Source organism: Brienomyrus brachyistius, unplaced genomic scaffold (genome assembly GCF_023856365.1).
Source record: "Brienomyrus brachyistius isolate T26 unplaced genomic scaffold, BBRACH_0.4 scaffold272, whole genome shotgun sequence".
Lineage (NCBI taxonomy): Eukaryota > Metazoa > Chordata > Actinopteri > Osteoglossiformes > Mormyridae > Brienomyrus > Brienomyrus brachyistius.
Window position 1 is genome coordinate 101,294 of NW_026042547.1, and position 18,991 is coordinate 120,284.

Below are 18,991 nucleotides of genomic sequence, written 5' to 3' on the forward strand. Positions count from 1 at the left end.
AACAGCTGGGATTCACTATGCAAAGGGAAAAATGTGCCATGATGCTTTTGCACTAATTCTTACTAGAGAATTTAAGAATTTAAAAGGTGCCCTGTAATTCAACGCACATGAAATTAATAATGGAAATATCAGTGTAAGGGAGCTGCAGCACGGCAACAAATATGAATAGAGAATCATGATTTAATTGTGGTTAAAGTGTCACTGCACTACTGCGTGTTATATGCAGAAATATAATGCAGAATGTGTGTTATGACAGAATTAGGTGGCGATAGGAGCTTGTCCCCTTTCGCTTATCGTTTATTATTAAGTTACATGGATAAAATACCCAAAAACGGTCCGCCGTGCCACTGAGACCGCGTCCGTTTCTGCTCAGACCTCTTCCGCGTTTGACACGAAGCGGATCATTTCCTGTTTATAAATGAAAGTGAAAGTCGTTTAAAACTGGAGTCGCCATTTTATCAAGACACATAAGATTCTTCGGAAAAAAAATTATATTTTTTTATTGCAAGGTAAGATTCTAGTCAAGAGAGACAACTAATGTCAACTAAAATTAGCATGTATGACAGAGCGGCAAAGCCATTGATTTAAGCACTACTTTATTTTTTTGTCTTTCTCTTTGAAAGTAAAACGTCACATTGTCATTGCTGTAAATTGTACATTTATTCCAAAGCATTTCTCAGTAATACAAGATGTGTTGCATTGCATGTCGATCTAAGTGTTTTTAAATTAAAAATTTTGTGCTGGTGCTCCTAAAATTTTCACTAAGGACCTCCAGTGCTACTAGTGGAGAAAGTCAGTCTGCAGCCCGGACATGAAATGTGTCAGAGTAACAAAATGGAGACCCAGTGCGGTGATTCGATGTAAAAGTGCTGAGTACTAGATATTGTTTGTGTACAGTATGTATCTATTTATACTTCATGTTCACAGAGGCCCCAGCAGGAATCATCTGGTCTGGATCAGCACAACAATGGAGGAAGCTGCTTCTGAAATGCCCCCTCCTGTGGGGGGTAACAGAAAGAGCCCTGAGAGGTAACAGTGTTACAGCCCGCTAGCATGCATGTCTCTCTGGGTCTTAACATAAATGTAACCTGGGCTTCTAGGTAGGACTGGCTCAGTGGGCAGCACTTTAATATGTGTAGCTTAATAAAAACACCTTGTCATCTTCTTTCTTTGCCTTTTTTTCCCCACAATCAGAGAGTTCTTTCTTACTAGAGGCAAGCAACAGATCATCCCTCCTATCCAAAATGGCCACATAACACAAACTAAATAAGCAAGCAAACAAATATATAAACGGGGAAAAACTACCAAAGATCAGTCTTATTATGTAGCTTTTAACAGTGATACTAAACCTTTCGTATAGGAATCTAAATTTTAGGTGACAATTTATTTCACATTATTGCTGACTCTAAATATGTCTGCTTGCATCAACCGTTTCAAACAGCAATGCGATGCCGTCCCCGTTGTATAAATTATATTTATACCATGAGGGTTTGTTTCCTCTCACTGCCCACAGTGTCCCGATGAAGAGAGCAGACTCCCCTGTACCCAGCTGTGTTTCCCTGAAGAGTGACAGGTCAATGGATCAACCAAAGAACTTCAGAGAGGGACTTATTACTACAGATCAAAGGTAAATGTGTATTTAATCTGGAGTTGGGCAGTATGACCAGATGATTATTATTTTTTATTTTTTTTTAAGTATGACTGGGTGTTTACCACATTTTGCAGGATTTTACAGGAGACATTTTTGTTTTACATTTTTGTATTGTTCCCAAATTAACTATATTATTTTATTATTAGCAATTGCGCCTATCCACTACCTTAATGATAACAGACGGCTGACGTGTTTGTTGGCTAACTGCTTATATGTTTCCTTTTCTTGGATGGAAAATGCATTGCCTGGTTTTTATTGCAAAGGCTTTAATGGGCAAATTACCTCAGTACATATGTAGTTTGCTGACATTCCGCACTAATACATACAGAAGCCGTTCATCAGTTAAACTTCTCCTTCAGCCTCCCACCACACACACAGACCTGAGGAAATCCGCCTTTTATTCTTATGGACCACATGAGTAGAATATATTACAAAATATATTGTATTTAGACTTGCCTTCTCTGAATGTGTTTAAAAATCTCAAACTCTGAGCTCAAAGAACAGTGTCATTGTTTCATATATATTCATTTTATTCTAGGTATTTTTGGAGAGTTTGAGTATTTGTATATGTTTTAGTTTGTGTTTATATTAATCATCTCTGTGCGTATGTATATGAAATTTTTGTATTATTGTTATTATTTGGTGCCATCTTTGTCCTGGAAGAAGAGATATTGTATCTCAATGGAACCTCTTGGTAAAATAAAGGATAAATAAAATTAAATGTTAAGGTTTGAGCCAGGCATTTTTGATTAGTGTTTAATAGTTCAGTGTTGCTGGAACACGAGGTTTACTGACTTTGCGAAATGTCTCATAAAGACCAGGATGTCGGTCTTTAAGATGCTTCGCCAAGTTTGACGTGCTACTTGACTTTGTCGCCACAACTTTGTAGCACTGTTTGCATAGAGGCTTATCGACATCCTTAGCCTTTCCATGCTCGTCTGCAAAATACTTCAAAATGGCACTTTTGCGTCCTTCAACTGCAGCATATGCCATGTTTGGCCAACTTGGTATGTGTGTGTTAACCAGTGTTGCCAGATCTTAATTGTTGAAGTATCGAACCAGCAACTTAAAATGATCATATTTTGAGAAAAATTATCGTACGTACGCAATTTCCATTCTGACGTTGCTCAGAAAATCTGCTTCAGTAACACATATTATCATAGACTGTGCAATATTATAGTGTGTAATGCAACTTTTACCTACAGAACGTTTGTAAAAACCACCTCTGGGCAGAATAGCACCTCTATCACAGTAAAACTGGGGTCTTTCTCCCATTCATTTCTGTAGGTCTGATGGCGATGTTGCGTATGCTCATTCTTTGCGTCTTCCGTAACTGCAACTCCGCCATGCAAATCTGCGCTTAAACCGCTCAGCATTATTTACTTTGTGTGTCACCACGTGTTACATCGTGCGCTGATTGGCTGTAAAGGCACGTGAGACGACTGCACATAAACAGGCCAAGTATGTCTGCGCAGCCGGATGAAAACAGATCTGTACCTTCTCATGCTAATGAAATAACTGGGGTAAAATTATCGTACATTGTACTTGTCATACATTATGGCTCGCTCTCTGGGGGCATTTGGCAGAGATGATGTGTAGCACGTTGAGACAATATAATATTGTGAAAATGCTCTACATAAATACATTTGAATTGGATTGAATTAGATTAACATTTCTGCCTTATTCACAGAGACGAAAATGAAGAATGCAGTTCAGATCTACATGACAAATCCGGTTTATCATCCACATTGAAGGTTTGTATTTATTGCCGATGTTTTCTTAGCTGTTATGTGAATTACCTTATATTTTACCTTATACTTTACACAGCTGTATAATTCATCATGTTAAAGGAAATATATTTTAAACTATGATTCACAAATGAATGTGCGGAAAGCTTTGGTGCAAGTAGCAATAATCAACCATGACTGTTTATTTTAGTCACTAGAGGAAAAAGCCATAAAGTTCCTAAAGGATGAACTGAAGAAGTTTGTGAGGTACCTAGATCAGAATTACCCAGAATGCTCTGAGCCTCAGCTGGAGGAGGACAATGACCTGGACAGTGATGGTCAGAAGCAGAAGACCTGTGGTAGAGAGGGTGCTCTGAAGATCACACTGTACATCCTGAGGACCATGAAGCAAAATGACCTCGCTGACTTACTGGAGAAGGGTAAGAGCCTTAACATTCTGTACATGTACAGTACTGTGCTAAAGTCTTAGGCAGCCAAAGAAAAGGATCTTCATGTTGTGGGTCGCGGTGGGTCCGGATCCTATCCCGGAAGCAATGGGCACGTGGCAGGGAACAACCCAGGATGGGGGGCCAGCCAATCGCAGGGCACATTCACACACCATTCACTCACACATGCACTCCTATGGGCAATTTAGCAACTCTAGCCTCAGCATGTTTTTGATCTGTGGGGGGAAACCGGAGTACCCGGAGGAAACCCCACGACGACATGGGGAGAACATGCAAACTCCACACATATGTAACTCAGGCGGAGACTTGAACCCGGGTCCCATACTACAGGTATACGAGATACAACACAGTTCTTAAATCCACCACAAGTACAAAAGAACAATCTAAACCCAAACAAATACGCATATCTTGCCGAAGGGCAACAGCATAGAAACTGATCGCGCCATCTTGCCGCTTCAACGCAGTCATAACAGCTTAGCACCGCCCCAGTCCAACTTCTGGTTTGACAAGGAGGGTGTCAATCATCATTCTCCTGACATCACCAGTGCGACAGGACACACCTGGAAGCAAAAACACGTGCCCTCTACAGGCATGTAACATGATGATTTATGAATCATAACTGGAATTCTTGTTTTACAAAAAAATAAAACACATACCACAAATATAGCTCATCACATAATGCATGATTTCTTTCTGACAGTTTTCACCAAGAGACCCCTACCCTCCATTAAAATGGTTTAGTCTCCCGCTCCCCCCAATGTTAACAGCGTAGCACCAATGGGGTGGCTTCCATATAGTGAAGCCTATTAGCATATCCCAGCATGCTCGCCAGCCATGTACATAGCCCTGTTGTATTTATTATTGTAAATCCTTGTGCTGTTCCCCATTGTCCTGTGTGCCCTTGCCTGTGTCTTGCGTGAATCCTGCCTCAAGTGGCTTCAATCATTATATAAATTGCCCACAGTTCGTGTGCCTTACTGTTCAGCATCTGACTTCCCTGTGATTCTGTCTTATGGTGCTTTGGTGCTTGTTGAGTACCTGTGTTAGTCTTTTTAAGGACTTAATAACAAAGCGTTGTTCTCCTCTTCAGAAGAGTCTCTTCATCTTTTGCAGCTGCTGTGCAGTTTGCCAAAACCTACGGCCCTGGATCAGCATACATAATTAATTTGTATTAAAAGCAAAATAAAGCATAAAGGTTTCCCGGTTAATTGCAAGCATTAACGCATTAATGTTGACGGCATTACTTTTTCTTTGCCTGCCAAAGTATTATGCACAATACTGTAGGTGGTGTTGCGGTAATATTTGTGTGATAAAACTTTTCACAATTGTCACATTTTTATGTGTAAAAAAAAAGTGTGCTTTTGGAAAATATTCTTCCTCCCATACTGGTCTGGATCACAACGAGAATTATTGCATTTTCCTCTCTTTTTTTTTTCAGGACAGCTCATGTTGCAATATCAGCGCAGAATCAAAAGTAACCTGAAGCAGAACTGTGAGTGTGTATTTGAAGGGAAACCTAAGGGAGGACAGCCAACACTTCTCAATGAGATTTACACAGAACTCTGCATAACTGAAGGAGGGACTGGAGGAGTCAGTGATGAACATGAAGTGAGACAGATTGAAACAGCATTCAAGAAAAGGCGAACAGAAGATACTACAGTCAAGTGCAATGATATATTTAAACCTTTATGTGGGCATGAGACACCTATCAGAACTGTACTCACTAAAGGAATTGCAGGTATTGGGAAAACCATTTCTGTGCAGAAATTTATTCTCGATTGGGCAGAAGGAAAAGCAAACGAGGATGTTCATTTCATATTTGCTCTTCCTTTCCGGGACCTGAATTTGATTAAGGATGAATACAGTCTGATTGAACTGCTTCACTGCTTTGTCCCAGAACTGAAATCGCTGAAATCCACTGAGCTGTTTCGTTATAAAATCTTGTTCATCTTTGATGGTCTGGATGAATGTCGCTTTTCTCTCGATTTTCTGAACAATGAGAGCTGGTTTGATGTAACAAAGAAAATGCCACTTAATGTGCTATTGACTAACCTCGTTAAGGGGAATCTGCTTCCATCCGCTCTCCTCTGGATAACCTCCCGGCCAGCAGCAGCCAATCAGATACCTCCTAAATGCATCCACCGGGTGACAGAGATACAAGGGTTCAGTGATGCCCAGAAGGAAGAGTATTTCAGGAGGAGATTCAGTATTCAGAACCTGACCAGCAGGATTATCACACATGTGAAATCATCAAGGAGCCTCTTCATCATGTGCCACATACCTGTGTTCTGCTGGATTTCAGCCAACGTGCTTAAGAGGCTTTTTAGTGAGACTGACAGGGGAAAAATTCCAAGGACTCTGACTGAAATGTACACACACTTCCTGATTTTTCAGACAGGGTTTAAAAATGAGAAGTATATGAAGAAATTACAGCTTAAAACACACAGCCAGGAATTCCTTTTAAAACTTGGTAAACTGGCTTTTGACAACCTTGAGGAAGGCAATCTCATATTTTATGAGGAAGATTTGATAGAGAATGACATTGACGTCAGTGAAGCTTCAGTTTACTCTGGACTGTGCACAGAAGTCTTTAAAGAGGAATATGGGCTGTATCGGGAGAAGGTGTACTGCTTTGTGCATCTGAGCATCCAGGAGTATCTCGCTGCTTTATATGTGTTTCGTTCAAACTCATCAGCCAACCTGCTGAAGACTGCAGTGGATCAGGCATTAACAAGCAAGAATGGACACTTGGACCTCTACCTCCGCTTCCTCCTGGGTCTCTCAACAGACTCCAGTAAGGCCCTGTTACAAAAACTACTGGGAGAGACAGGAACCAGCCCACATAACATTAGGGAAACAGCCAAATACATCAGGGAGAAAATACAGGAGAATTTATCTCCAGAAAGGACCATCAACCTATTCCACTGTCTGACTGAGCTGGGTGACAATTCTCTAGTAGAGGAAATGCAAAGATACCTGACTTCAGGAGGCCTTTCAGCAGGAGACCTCTCACCTGCACAGTACTCAGCTCTGACCTTTGTGATGCTGATGTCAGATGAGGAGCTGGATGTGTTTGATCTGAAGAAATTTATCAGATCAGATAAAGAGCACAGGAGGCTGCTGCATGTGGTCAAGGACTCCAGGACGGCTCTGTAAGTGACATGGGGATGGGAAATCATGTCTGGTCTGGCAGTAATACATGAATATTGTTTGAAATCTCTGATGAATATTAATATTTTGATTATCTCAACTACAGCTGTTTGTATCGCAGTAGCTAATCTGGACCACAGACTGAAATGACTGAAAGTAGTGATGTAGTATCAAACAAAAAAGTGACGTTTCCGTTCCCATCCAGTCTGCCTTCTGATCACAGGCACAGCCTCCTAATCTGCTATAGACACAGTGAGGGCTCTTTATCCACAGGGTGTATAAGTGGTATGTGAGTGTTATTGTCTGCAGGCATGTTCATGTGATGGAGCCCAGAGGCGTATGACTGCTGTCTCTGGCTGCTCACTGGCGCCCTCTGCTGGCCTTAAGCTGCTCCTGGCTGAGGAGAGAACATAACAGAATATCTTTATTGTCACAGTACATGTACAAAGAAACTCCATATACGTTCCCAGCAATAACAACAAATCCAGTCGACGGTTATATATTAACATTGTTTAAAGTGTATAATGAAAATGTAACATTTATTTCCCCTGTGGATTAATCACGAGGTTGGATTTTTATTTCACCATGACAGTCTGGAAGCCAGATTTTACATTGACTGAAGTTAGTGATGTAGTAAAGTGACAGGTTTTCCATGACCGTCCTTTGTGTGACAAACGGCCAAGAACCAGAATTTCACAGAATGTTCAGATCTGTGAGTGGAAGGCCGCTAGTTCTGGTCTCCTGGCCGACAGAGTGATGTCATCGCTGGGCCCTTGCACAAATTCCTTAATGCCAATCACTTCTGGGGCGTTGGATGCTGGCTGAACCTGCGCTGTTACCCCAAACTTCCTCTCACCTGTGTGTGTGTGTGTCAGGGAGAACAAAATGGGATGGGTGAAAAGACAATTTCCCCACTCGGAGGAAAGTAGTATCACTGTTCATAAATATTTCTTTTAAATGAATGTTCTTTTTAAAAGCATATCTGATAGGATTGGTAGTCCTACAATTATGGTTTTGGTGATTTTATAATTTCCCGATACAGAAAAAAAGGATTTCACTCACAGGATCAGAAATTTAGGTGTCATTTAAAAAACATAAACTCCTCTGAACATCAGTCAAATCCCACATAAACACACACACACATTTCCCAGCTAGGAACTGAACCCGGCACCCTAGACGGTCGGCTGTAGTGCTGATCACTGAGCCAAAGCGCTGTTCAGAGCTTTATGAAAATACTTATGCAGATATTAAAGAGTCTCAGGGTAACTGGCCCTTTAAGATCATTAAACAGCAGTGCATTAAAAAGCAGGTTGGAGTTGGATACAGAGTTTCAATGACATTGAAACAACAAAATAACTGATATATTTTAATGAACCTGTGACTGAATTGATTTTAGTGCTTATTCACATTCATGCCCTTATTAAAACTGGCTCTGGAAGATAATGCAATATAACACATACAGAACATTATAGGGAATGTGGTCTGTATGACTTATGAAAATGGAAGCCAGATTTTACATTGACTGAAGTTAGTGATGTAGTAAAGTGACAGGTTTTCCATGACCGTCCTTTGTTTGAATAAAACTATAGGTTTTTAACCTATGATAGACTTATCCGCTGTCAATGATTATATGACTGCAAAAATGGCCAAAATACACAGTAAACTCACAGGAGAACCTGTACTGTGCCACCAGATGCTCGTTTGAGTAGATTGACCCAGTTCCTGAACGTTCTGCACACAAAACCTTTCAGGATATTTGTGATTTGAAATGAAAATGTTCACTATATTCTTCATGACAGAGAACATGATGATCATTAGATTTTTTTTTTTTAATTACCATATTTAATCATTATCTGTGGTGATTTAATGTAATGTTTTATTTAGCCACTAATTCTCTTTGAACTGTGTTCTGTGCCTCTTATTATGTTGAAAAAGGTTTGTTTGCATATTTTGTGTCACCATGATCAGTGATGTGTAGGATACATACCCATCTGTCTGTGTATAATAACACGGCTCCTTTTGCAGGCTGAACAGCTGTAATCTCACAGAGAAATGCTGTGAGATGCTGGCTTCAGCTCTCAGATCAAACTCCTCACACCTGAGAGAGCTGGACCTGAGTGACAATGACCTGCAGGATTCAGGAGTGAAACTGCTCTCTGCTGGACTGGGGGATTCACATTGTAAACTGGAGAAATTGAGGTTAGTATTACTGGGTATTCCACATTTAAACTGGATGTATTGAGGTCAGTGCTACTGGGTATTCCACACTGTAAACTGGGGATACTGGAGTCAGTCATATTTGCCCAGTCAAATAGTAAACTGGTATTTCACAATGACACTGCAACTGGGACACATCAAACCACAGGCCACAAGTGTTTGATAGTACAAACGAAACACCCTCCACCCTGCAGACACAGAAAGGAGTGTCCTGGGAAGGGCTGAGGGATCTGCCCCATGGCCACTTCATTTACTCTGATTTAAACTCCTGTTTAGGCCTCTAGATGCAGCAGAAGGACTAATATTATAAGAGTCTGTCATGTATGAAGTGTCTCAGCTGGTAATGCAGCTGATCCTGAATCCAAGCTGTCTAAGCATGAACTATGTCAGTACTTTATATTATAAAGTGTTTCTGTGATGTTTGCAAGGCAAGTCACACGAGCGAATCACTGCACTCACACCATTTCATTCCCACTAAGCAGGTATAGACTTCAGCTTTTTAATTTTCAGAAAAGAGGACATGATGTACATGCTTTGTTTTAATATTGTTATACTGACTTAATATTGTTACACTATGTACTAAATACCGGGGCTGGACTTATCATAGTTTCATAGCAGAGGACCCTTAATCACATTTCCTCACGTGGAATTACACCAAATAAAATGCTCCTTTATTTTGGGATACCTGCTGCATGGGCACCTTCCTGTGTCACATCAGCCACCTGTCAGCTGTGAGAGAGGAATCACTCCTGTAATCAGCTCCCACTGTACTGTACAGATCTGTATGGACCACAGTGTTTCAAATGTTTATGTGCTATGGTCCCTCAAATAGGATTCCTGAAAGTACTGTTGCATCCATAATTTTTTTGCAATTAACTTTTAACTTCATGATTTGTACGATTTTAATATAAAACAAGCTGTGCATCAGGTAGGTAGCCTGAAGGGCCTGCATTAGCTGCTGGGGATGTTCACATCTCCTCTGGTCAGAGTTCCTAGTCGGTTTGGGGACACCTGGCAGAAACATGGCTGATGACTGCCAGTCATTTCTGTTGCTTGTCGAAATGAGATGCTCTGCTACAGAACGGAATATTCTGGGCCTTCAAAATACTGTGAAGCTGTGAAACTAATTAAAGTGCATATTCATATGACCGAGGCTAACATGAGATAGCTGAGAGATACAAAAACTCCTAAGCTAACACAAGGTGCTCATTCATACCTACTGTATTTTTAATCACATTGTGCATCAGCAATTGGTCCACATTCCCTAAAGGTTACAAGGTCACATTCTGTATGATTTATATCAGCTTCTGGTTACATCTTCTTAATGGAGTCCTAATGATTACATTCTCTATGTGTTATACAGTACCATATAATATTCCATATGGACACCCCTAAAGGGGCTGTGTTTATTTTAGGGGGATAAGGGAGGAACATTTAGGAAGGGCAGTTTAAGGGCAGTCGGAGTGCAGAGGCTAGCTCCTTCCTCACACGGCTGGGCCCGGCTCCTTGGTCGCTGTCTGAGCAGGTGGGGGGCAGCAGTCCCTTCTGTGTGGTCATCCTCCAGGCCGTCTGTGTTCAGAGAGAGAGAGATTTGACTTTTAAAATCTCTTCATTAACACAAATGCACAATTCAAATAAATAAATAAAAGTGAAATAAAGCAAAATTTTGGTCCATAAAATATACCATGCACGTCATACTTTCAACACTAGGCTTTGATCATCGCCGAATTCACACAACACTCTGCATTGCCCCCACACTGTGGAGAACCCCTGTAGGATATGTTTGACTCCTGCAGGGTTCCAGTTCGACAACAATCCCAAATCGCCCTTCTTCGGGAGGAGAGTCAGCACAGCTCTCGTGCAGCTAGTCGGCAGCCTTCTGGCCCTCAGAGTCCAGTTACAAATCTCATAAAGATCTAGACCGAATAAATGGTGGGAAAGATAAGGATAAGCGAGCGATGATGGCTGAATTTGTGAAGCTACATAGCAATAGGGACATTGAGGTGGATTTTCGGTTATGGTGGAAGGGTGAGAGTGTTTTGAGTTTTTGAAATTCAGCTGGCTGGCCATCGATGTCCGGCGCCTTCCCAAGTGACACACACTGAACCACTGACGCCAGTTCGTGGAGCCGAAGGTCCCCGTCCAGGGCCTCCCACTGCGTGGTTCCCAGGCTGGTCAATCCCGTCAACAGCACCTCCATGCTAGACAGATCACACTCTTCTCCACCAAAAAGCTCTGTATAAGAGTACACGGCCATCTGCTGCATTTCCGTCAGTGGCGTAGTCAGTGACCCATCTGGACGTCGAAGGTGTAACATGTGGGACTTGGGTCTCGTCGTCTTGCCCAAACTGAAAAAGAAGGAGATTGTCAAAAGTAAAACAGCCGACACAAAGTGATGATCAGAGAAAGCACTTGGAGGTATACGAGCCCTTAGAAATTTATTCCGTCCGCACTTCAACACATAAATCCTGTCTAGCCTAGCGGTTCTAACCCTGCCGGCCGTTACTTTTACCCAGGTGACTTGTGCCACCACCTCATGCTGCTCCCACCACACATCTGTCAAGCCCCGCTCCTGCACCACCCAACCCAAAGCCACCCCAGACGGCATAGAAGGCACCTTCCCAGTCCTATCTAACGTAATAACTCGCGTTATTTGTGCAGACCAGACCCACAACCCTGCCGCAACTTTGTAACAAATTTTCTGAATCAGTACCTTTTCTGCATTGACAACTCCTCATAACTAGCCATCTTCTGGAAATGTCGCACTGAATCCAAAAACTTCTGAAAATCCAGGAAAAAATCTGAAAGTTGTACCGACTTCCCATAGCTTTCATCCAAAAAATCATTAACTTCTTGTAAGGAATATAGCTGTTGATCGTCCCCTGCCTGCAAAGCAAGTTCTGAAATATCTGAGAGACTGTTGTCATCACTTGCATTCTCGGCAGCAACGTCTGATACAAAACCCCCGTCACATACAGTATCCCCCGACCCGTCATCGACTTCAGGGGGGTGACCTGATTCGGCTAATGCAGCAACTGGCTCTACATTTACGGCCGGCTCGCCACCATCCCCAGTCTCTCCGGCAGCAGTGTCGGCACCCACTCCATCACCGGTCTCACTCGATCCTCCTTCCTCAGAAGAAGCAGGAGGGTCGATGACCTGCCCTGCAGGTCCATGTTCCATTTGAACCATCTGAACTCCCTCTCCACCATTCCCCACCGTCTCAACTGGGTGATTCTTCTGCGGACAAGGCAGCCTCTTATGACCAATGTCTCCATATTCAAAACATCGTAGACTGCCTGTACTGGCATATAACATATATGACTTACCCTCATAGAGCGCCCGAAAAGAAATGTCTAATGCAGAATCGTTCAGAATCATAATCACTTGCCTCCTAAAAGACACCACGTTTTAACGCAGGAGACTTACAGAATAAAGGAACTTTCCTAAAATCTCAGACGATCCTGCCAAAACGAGAAAGCTCCCATGTAATATCATGTTATATGTAATATGATTTGGTCTGGGCGGGTCGGGGCCAGTCACTATGGCTTTCGGCACGTCAGCACTGGCATGATGGGTCGCTGCCAGCTGCATTTTGTTCGAAATTTTTTGATTTCCTTTCTGCAGGTTGGCAGGTTGTAGAGTCACAGAAGAAGGCTGTTCTTCCCTGGCTTCAGCTCTGAGGTCAAACCCCTCACATCTTAGAGAGCTGGATCTGAGCTACAATCACCTAGGAGCCTCAGGAGTGAAGCTGCTCTCTGCTGTACTGGAGGATCCCAGCTGTAAACTGGAGAAGCTGAAGTGAGTACAGAGTGTGTCTGACATACTACTGATACTTATGCATGTATGTGAAGAAGAGGCACCAATAAATAAATGGATACAGCAGTGCTATGTCATTCTGCTTCTCCTATAGTGTGGACCACTGTGGAGAGTGCAGGACCAGACCAGGCTTACAGAAATGTACAGCTGGAAACCAATAATTCTTAGCACACGATTTGTATTGGTTAGCAGCGCTAATAGATGAAGAAAAGTGACAGTTATGTTGCAATTTAGAACTTAACTGTGCTTGGTTTAACAAAAGTTACGGATTAAAACATAATGGACACCAATGAACACCGAGGTGTTAATATGCTTTTTATTTATACAGTATAGCAATGCAAAAAGTGGTTTTATAAGTGTTTGATTTTCCTAAGGGTGGACCAATGTGAACTCACAGAGAAATGCTGTGAGGCACTGGCTTCAGCTCTCAGATCAAACTCCTCACCCCTGAGAGAGCTGGACCTGAGTGACAATGACCTGCAGGATGCAGGAGTGAAGCTGCTCTCTGCTGGACTGGGGGATTCACACTGTAAACTGGAGATACTGAGGTCAGTATTACTCAGTATTCCAAGCTGTAAACTGCAATTATTGAAATATTTATTAGACCAGATATGTTTACTTAAAAGTAATACTTTTAATGGTGAGATAATATTATTTATTGGACAGTTTTGTCTGTCTCTCTTACAGGCTGACAGGCTGTAGAGTCACAGAAGAAGGCTGTTCTTCCCTGGCTTCAGCTCTGAGGTCAAACCCCTCACATCTTAGAGAGCTGGATCTGAGCTACAATCACCCAGGAGACTCAGGACTGAAGCTGCTCTCTGCTGTACTGGAGGATCCCAGCTGTAAACTGGAGAAGCTGAAGTGAGTACAGAGTGTGTGTCTGATACGCTACAGATACTTATGCATGTATGTGAAGAAGAGGCACCAATAGATAAATGGATACAGCAGTACTATGTCATTCTGCTTCTCCTATAGTGTGGGCCACTGTGGAGAGTGCAGGACCAGACCAGGCTTACAGAAATGTAAGTGTGTTTGCATGTTTTTATTAATAATACCATTAATCATATTTTATGATTGTATTCATCTAATTGTTGTGATGAGTGTGGCTTTTTGCACTGTATGTAGATGGATTTTCATGTTTGTGTTTAGGTGAGTTTCTCTGTGTGTGACAGTTTATACAGCATCCAAAGGGGAAAAAAACAAAACAGAGAAAACTGACATCGCCAAAAGCACTATTGATTCATTCATCATTTTTTTGTACAAACAGGTGCTTATATCAGGGTAGCACAGTGGCACAGTGGTCAGCACTGCTGCCTCACAGCAAGAATGTCCTGCATTCAGTCCCAGGTCCTTTGTGTGTGGAGTTTGCATGCTCTCCCCGTGTTCACGTGGGTTTTCACCGGGGGCTCCGGTTTCTTCCCACAGTCCAAAAAGCATGCAGGGTAGGCTGATTGGTGAGTCTAAATTGGCCCTGTAATTTGTGTGAGGGTTGGTTCCCACCTGTGTCTGTTGTTTCCGGGATAAGCTCCGAGCCCCCCGTGACCCTGCATAGGACAAGCGGTACAGAACATGGATGGATGGAGGTGCTTATATCACCTTTGTATGGGAGTGTAACAGGTTTAAAATATGTTCTGATATAGTTCTGCGTCTTTGATTTCACAAAGAAATCCTTTGCATTTGTTCTTCATGCTCATGCGGTGAGTTTACTTTTATGTCTTTGAGATTCATTAGTATTTTCCTAGATGGCACCTGTAGTCTTCCCCAAACCGGGAGACGAGTCTAGCTGCAGAACACTGGGTCCACTGTGGGACCAGAAATCACATGACCTCCACTCCTGGGCTGGACAGGACGTTATGCAAATTTCAGAAACACAGCCAAAGTATAGGATAGTGATATTATTATTATTGTTAATAATTACTGTAAAAAATTTCAAAAGTAGGAGAAAAAAAAGAAAATTGCAATATATAAATACATCCATCCATCCATTTTCCAAACCGCTTTTTCCTACTGGGTCGCTGGGGATCCGGAGCCTATCGCAGAAGCAATGGGCAGGAGGCAGGGAACAACCCAGGATGGGGGGCCAGCCCATTGCAGGGCACACTCACACACCATTCACTCACACATGCACACCTGTGGGCAATTTAGCAACTCCAGTTAGCCTCAGCATGTTTTTGGACTGTGGGGGGAAACCGGAGAACGACAGGGGGAGAACATGCAAACTCCACACCCATGTGACCCAAGCGGAGACTCGAACCCGGGTCCCAGAGGTGTGAGGCAACAGTGCTAACCACTGCACCACCATGCCACCCCCATATAAGTATTAGTCTATCAAATATACAATCTAAATATACAATGCAAATATATTGCAGTGGCAGGATGATGTACTGACTAAAGTTATTTGTGCAGTAAAGTGAACATGTGCAGTATATGTGAATTCCAGTACAAACATACATAAGTGTACAGAAGGACCAGAATTAGTTTGAATTGAGAAGCCTTGTGGCCTGGGGGAAAAAAAACGTTTCCTGGGTCTCTCTGTCCTGGACATTAGGCAACGGAACCGTCTGCCTGAGTTCAGTCTGTGGAACAGACAGTTTGCAGGGTGTAAGGAGTCCTTAATTATCTTAGTTACTCTGGACCTGCAGCGTTTTATGTAGGTGTCCAACAGAGAGAGCAGAGGAGATCTGACACAACGCTTAGCCGCCCTGATCACTCTCTGCAAGGCTTTGCGGTTCTTCAGAGAACAATTCCCAAACCATACCGTAATGTTCATGGTCAAGATGCTCTCCACAGCAACTGAGTAGATTTTTAGGATCACTGGAGTGACCCTAAATCTCCTCAGCTGCCTCAGGTGGTACAGCAACTTTCTCGCCCTGGTGACCAGAGTGCTGACCTGTGATTGCCAAGTGAGGTGCTCAGTGAGCAGAACCCCAAGCTACTTGATGTTGTCAACCCTCTCCACTGGAACACTGTTCATCTGGATGGGTGAAAAGTAGCACTGCTTCTTCTTGCTGTAGTCCACTATCGGCTCTTTAGTTTTTCTGACATTCAGATTGAGGCAGTTGGACCTACACCATACCGCCAGGTTCTCCTTATCGTTTTTGGTGATGAGTAAAATTACCACTGTGTCGAAATGCAACCATTAACATTAACAACCACAACAATACAAGGGTTAAAGACTGTTAATAGAAAACATGATTTCCCCATCAAGCAAGTCTCCATGTCTCTCTCTGCCCCCGCGATGCCTCCGTCCACCCATCGCCACACCATATTGTCCATCCATCCATTTTCCAACCCGCTTATCCTTCTGGGTCGCGGGGGGTCTGGAGCCTATCCTGGAAGCTACAGGCACAAGACGAGGAACAACCCCATCGCAGGGCACACATACACCATTCACTCACACATTCACACCTATGGACAAACTTAGTAACTCCAATTAGCCTCAGCATGACTGTGCAGGGAAACCGGCGTACCCAGAGGAAACACACTATATTGTGTTTTTCTTTAAAGGTTTTCTATAGAAACCACAAAAGGTAACAAAAATTATTATTTGGTAGGCTTTTGAACGAATTAATCAAATTTTAATGTCTTCTTATGGGAAAAATTGGTTCACGACCACTTTCCTGGAACAGATTGTGTTCGTAAAGCGCAGGCATCACTGTATTTCAAATACTTCAGTTCCCGTTTCTTTAGGGGAAGCTGTGCTGTTTTTTATATTGTACAATAGAGATAAATACAGTACAGGCTAAATGTAAGTGATAAAATGGTGGAGATGCCAGTCTGCCTGATGGTATTAGCGGCTCCTTCTCCTGCCTACAGACTCCTGCCAGGTGACGCTGGACCCCAACACAGCAAACAGACGCCTGTCTCTGTCAGGGGGGAACAGGAAGGTGACCAGTTTGGGGCCAGAGGAGCAGCAGCCATATTATGATCATCCAGAGAGATTTGACGGCCGCCCCCAAGTTCTGTGCAGAGAGAGTCTGACTGGCCGCTGTTACTGGGAGGCTGAGTGGGATGGAAATGGAGCTGAGATAGGAGTGACTTATAAAGGAATCGGGAGGAAAGGACGGAATGATGACTGTCTGCTTGGATACAATAACAAGTCATGGGTTCTGGAATGTGATCCTGACAGTTACTCTGTCTGGCACAATAAAAAACGGACTGTTATACCTATAGAGCCCTCAGGCCCCCGCAGAGTAGGAGTGTATCTGGACTGGGGGGCTGGTGCTCTGTCCTTCTACAGAGTCTCCTCTAATGGACTGACTCTCCTGCACAGATTGACCTCCTCATTCACTGAGTCCCTCTATCCAGGGTTTTTTGTTTATATAAACTCTTCCGTGTCACTGTGACGTGTTGCTGATTCTCCTGGCAAAAAGGTAAAATCTTTTAAAATGCTTTTTAACCTTTAATCCTTTTTACTCTGAAGTGTATGTTTGACAAAAATAAATGACTGTTCAGTGTGCTGAATAAACGAAAAATAACTACAGTAAAGTTTTTCTCTCTGATTAAAATGTAACTACAGTACAGTGTAAATGTAATCCTGATGAGTGGGGGAGCTTTCCTCCTGCCCTATATATGTACACATGTCACCCAGTTAGAGAACACACAGTGCCCAGTTAGAGTAAATACAGAAAACCACATACAGAGTGCCCAGTTAGAGCACGCACACACACACACACACACACACACACACACACACACACACACACATACCTGTACACATATTATCTAACATCGGTAACATTAACTAACATCGGAAAAGGACAATTGCTCCTGAGCTTTGCTCAGTCACCAGTTGGGGCTTTTTTCAAGTGCTGGCAGTATCCTGATGTCAGAGTTTTTTTGTGGTTTTTTGCCTCTCAAGAGCAAATTTGCTTCATTTTTGTTATACGTGGTTCACTTGCTTCATGCCTAGTATGACTTTGTTTCAGATTGCTTAACAGGGTCCTTTAATTGGCATTGGGTATATTATTTGCTAAACTTGGGTTTAATTTACACATAAAAATGATAAATTTACCCATAAAAACTGAGTGCAAATATGTTGCTTTAATCTGAGTAAATCCCATAAAGTGATCATGTGAAAGTAGGTAGGCTTTAGCTTAACTTGTGAATTATTGGTTTTATTCTTGAATATAACTAATGAGGGCACAGGTGACCAATGAACATTTCAGGGAATTGTAATTGCGCAAAAATTGTGCAAAAATATTTTTTGCTACTTGGAAACCAGTTTCCCAAAACCATAGTTTGAGCGAACGTTCGCAAACACTGTCATTAAGTTGTGCAGTTCGAACTACTGTTCTCGAGCTGTAGTTAGAAACTTAGTTTAGGGTAAATACGTCAGCGATGGTGGAAAATGCAGTCTAAGAAGGGCATAGCAACCGTGTAAGTAAGAAATTTTATAATCTTTAATACCTAATAAGGAATAATTTAGTTCTACGATCACATATAATGTGAAGTTGTCTGTAAATGTAGTTTGAAACGTAATTGTTGTGTGGGTCTCTGGTCATCAGTACGGTATGATTGTACCAAGTCGGCAGCTGTCTGTAGTGAGCAATAGGGAGAATTCTCGGACTGCAAAGTATTGTATTAGTATGCGGGTAGTTAATTTTATCCAGAAAGGGCCATTAGGCATGCAGCTTTTTGCTGCAACTCTGTATTTAAAGTACTGCGTAGAGGACTGATCGACTGAAGAGCATACCTGTCAAGTATCCCGTTTTGGCCGGGAAAGTCCCGTAATTTACCCTTCTTTACCGCCGTCCTCCCGTATTAGTATTTTCCCGTAAATCTCCCGTATTTTAACCTGCGTTATTAAAAAAAAAAAAAAAAAAACATCCCCCCCAAAAAACATCTGAGCTCTGTCACTAGCCTCGCGATAACTACCACCTGCAGTAGCCTACAACGCGGGAAAAAAAACACTGGAAAAAAGAAGAAAAGACAGATGATGGACGCCAGGACAGAGAAGG

The 18,991-nt window shown here is 42.4% G+C and overlaps 1 protein-coding gene across 5 annotated transcripts; it reads left to right on the forward strand.

The window, feature by feature from the left end:
• The first annotated feature begins 418 nt into the window (after positions 1–418).
• LOC125728377 (NACHT, LRR and PYD domains-containing protein 12-like) lies at positions 419–17,510 on the forward strand. Of its 5 annotated transcripts, XM_049005373.1 has the most exons (12): positions 419–509; positions 928–1,029; positions 1,514–1,627; positions 3,342–3,405; positions 3,590–3,818; positions 5,284–6,997; positions 9,021–9,194; positions 12,840–13,013; positions 13,406–13,579; positions 13,719–13,892; positions 14,007–14,053; positions 16,848–17,510. In XM_049005373.1, exons 2-12 carry the CDS (start codon positions 968–970, stop codon positions 17,375–17,377), a joined length of 3,456 nt encoding a protein of 1,151 aa, XP_048861330.1. In that variant the 5' UTR covers positions 419–509; positions 928–967; the 3' UTR covers positions 17,378–17,510. The 5 variants fall into 5 exon arrangements, with proteins under 5 accessions (XP_048861330.1, XP_048861333.1, XP_048861332.1 ...); XM_049005376.1 differs by lacking the exon at positions 13,406–13,579 and having other exon boundaries at positions 12,840–12,896; positions 13,776–13,892; XM_049005375.1 differs by lacking the exon at positions 12,840–13,013 and having other exon boundaries at positions 9,021–9,108; positions 13,494–13,579.
• The last annotated feature ends 1,481 nt before the right edge of the window (positions 17,511–18,991 follow it).

Coding starts and splice junctions, on each gene's coding strand:
- LOC125728377 (XM_049005373.1), top strand. CDS start 968: ATGGAGGAAGCTGCTTCTGAAATGCCCCCTCCTGTGGGGGGTAACAGA. Junction 9,195..12,839: donor TGTAAACTGGAGAAATTGAG/GTTAGTATTACT, acceptor TCCTTTCTGCAG/GTTGGCAGGTTGTAGAGTCA. Junction 14,054..16,847: donor CAGACCAGGCTTACAGAAAT/GTAAGTGTGTTT, acceptor TCCTGCCTACAG/ACTCCTGCCAGGTGACGCTG.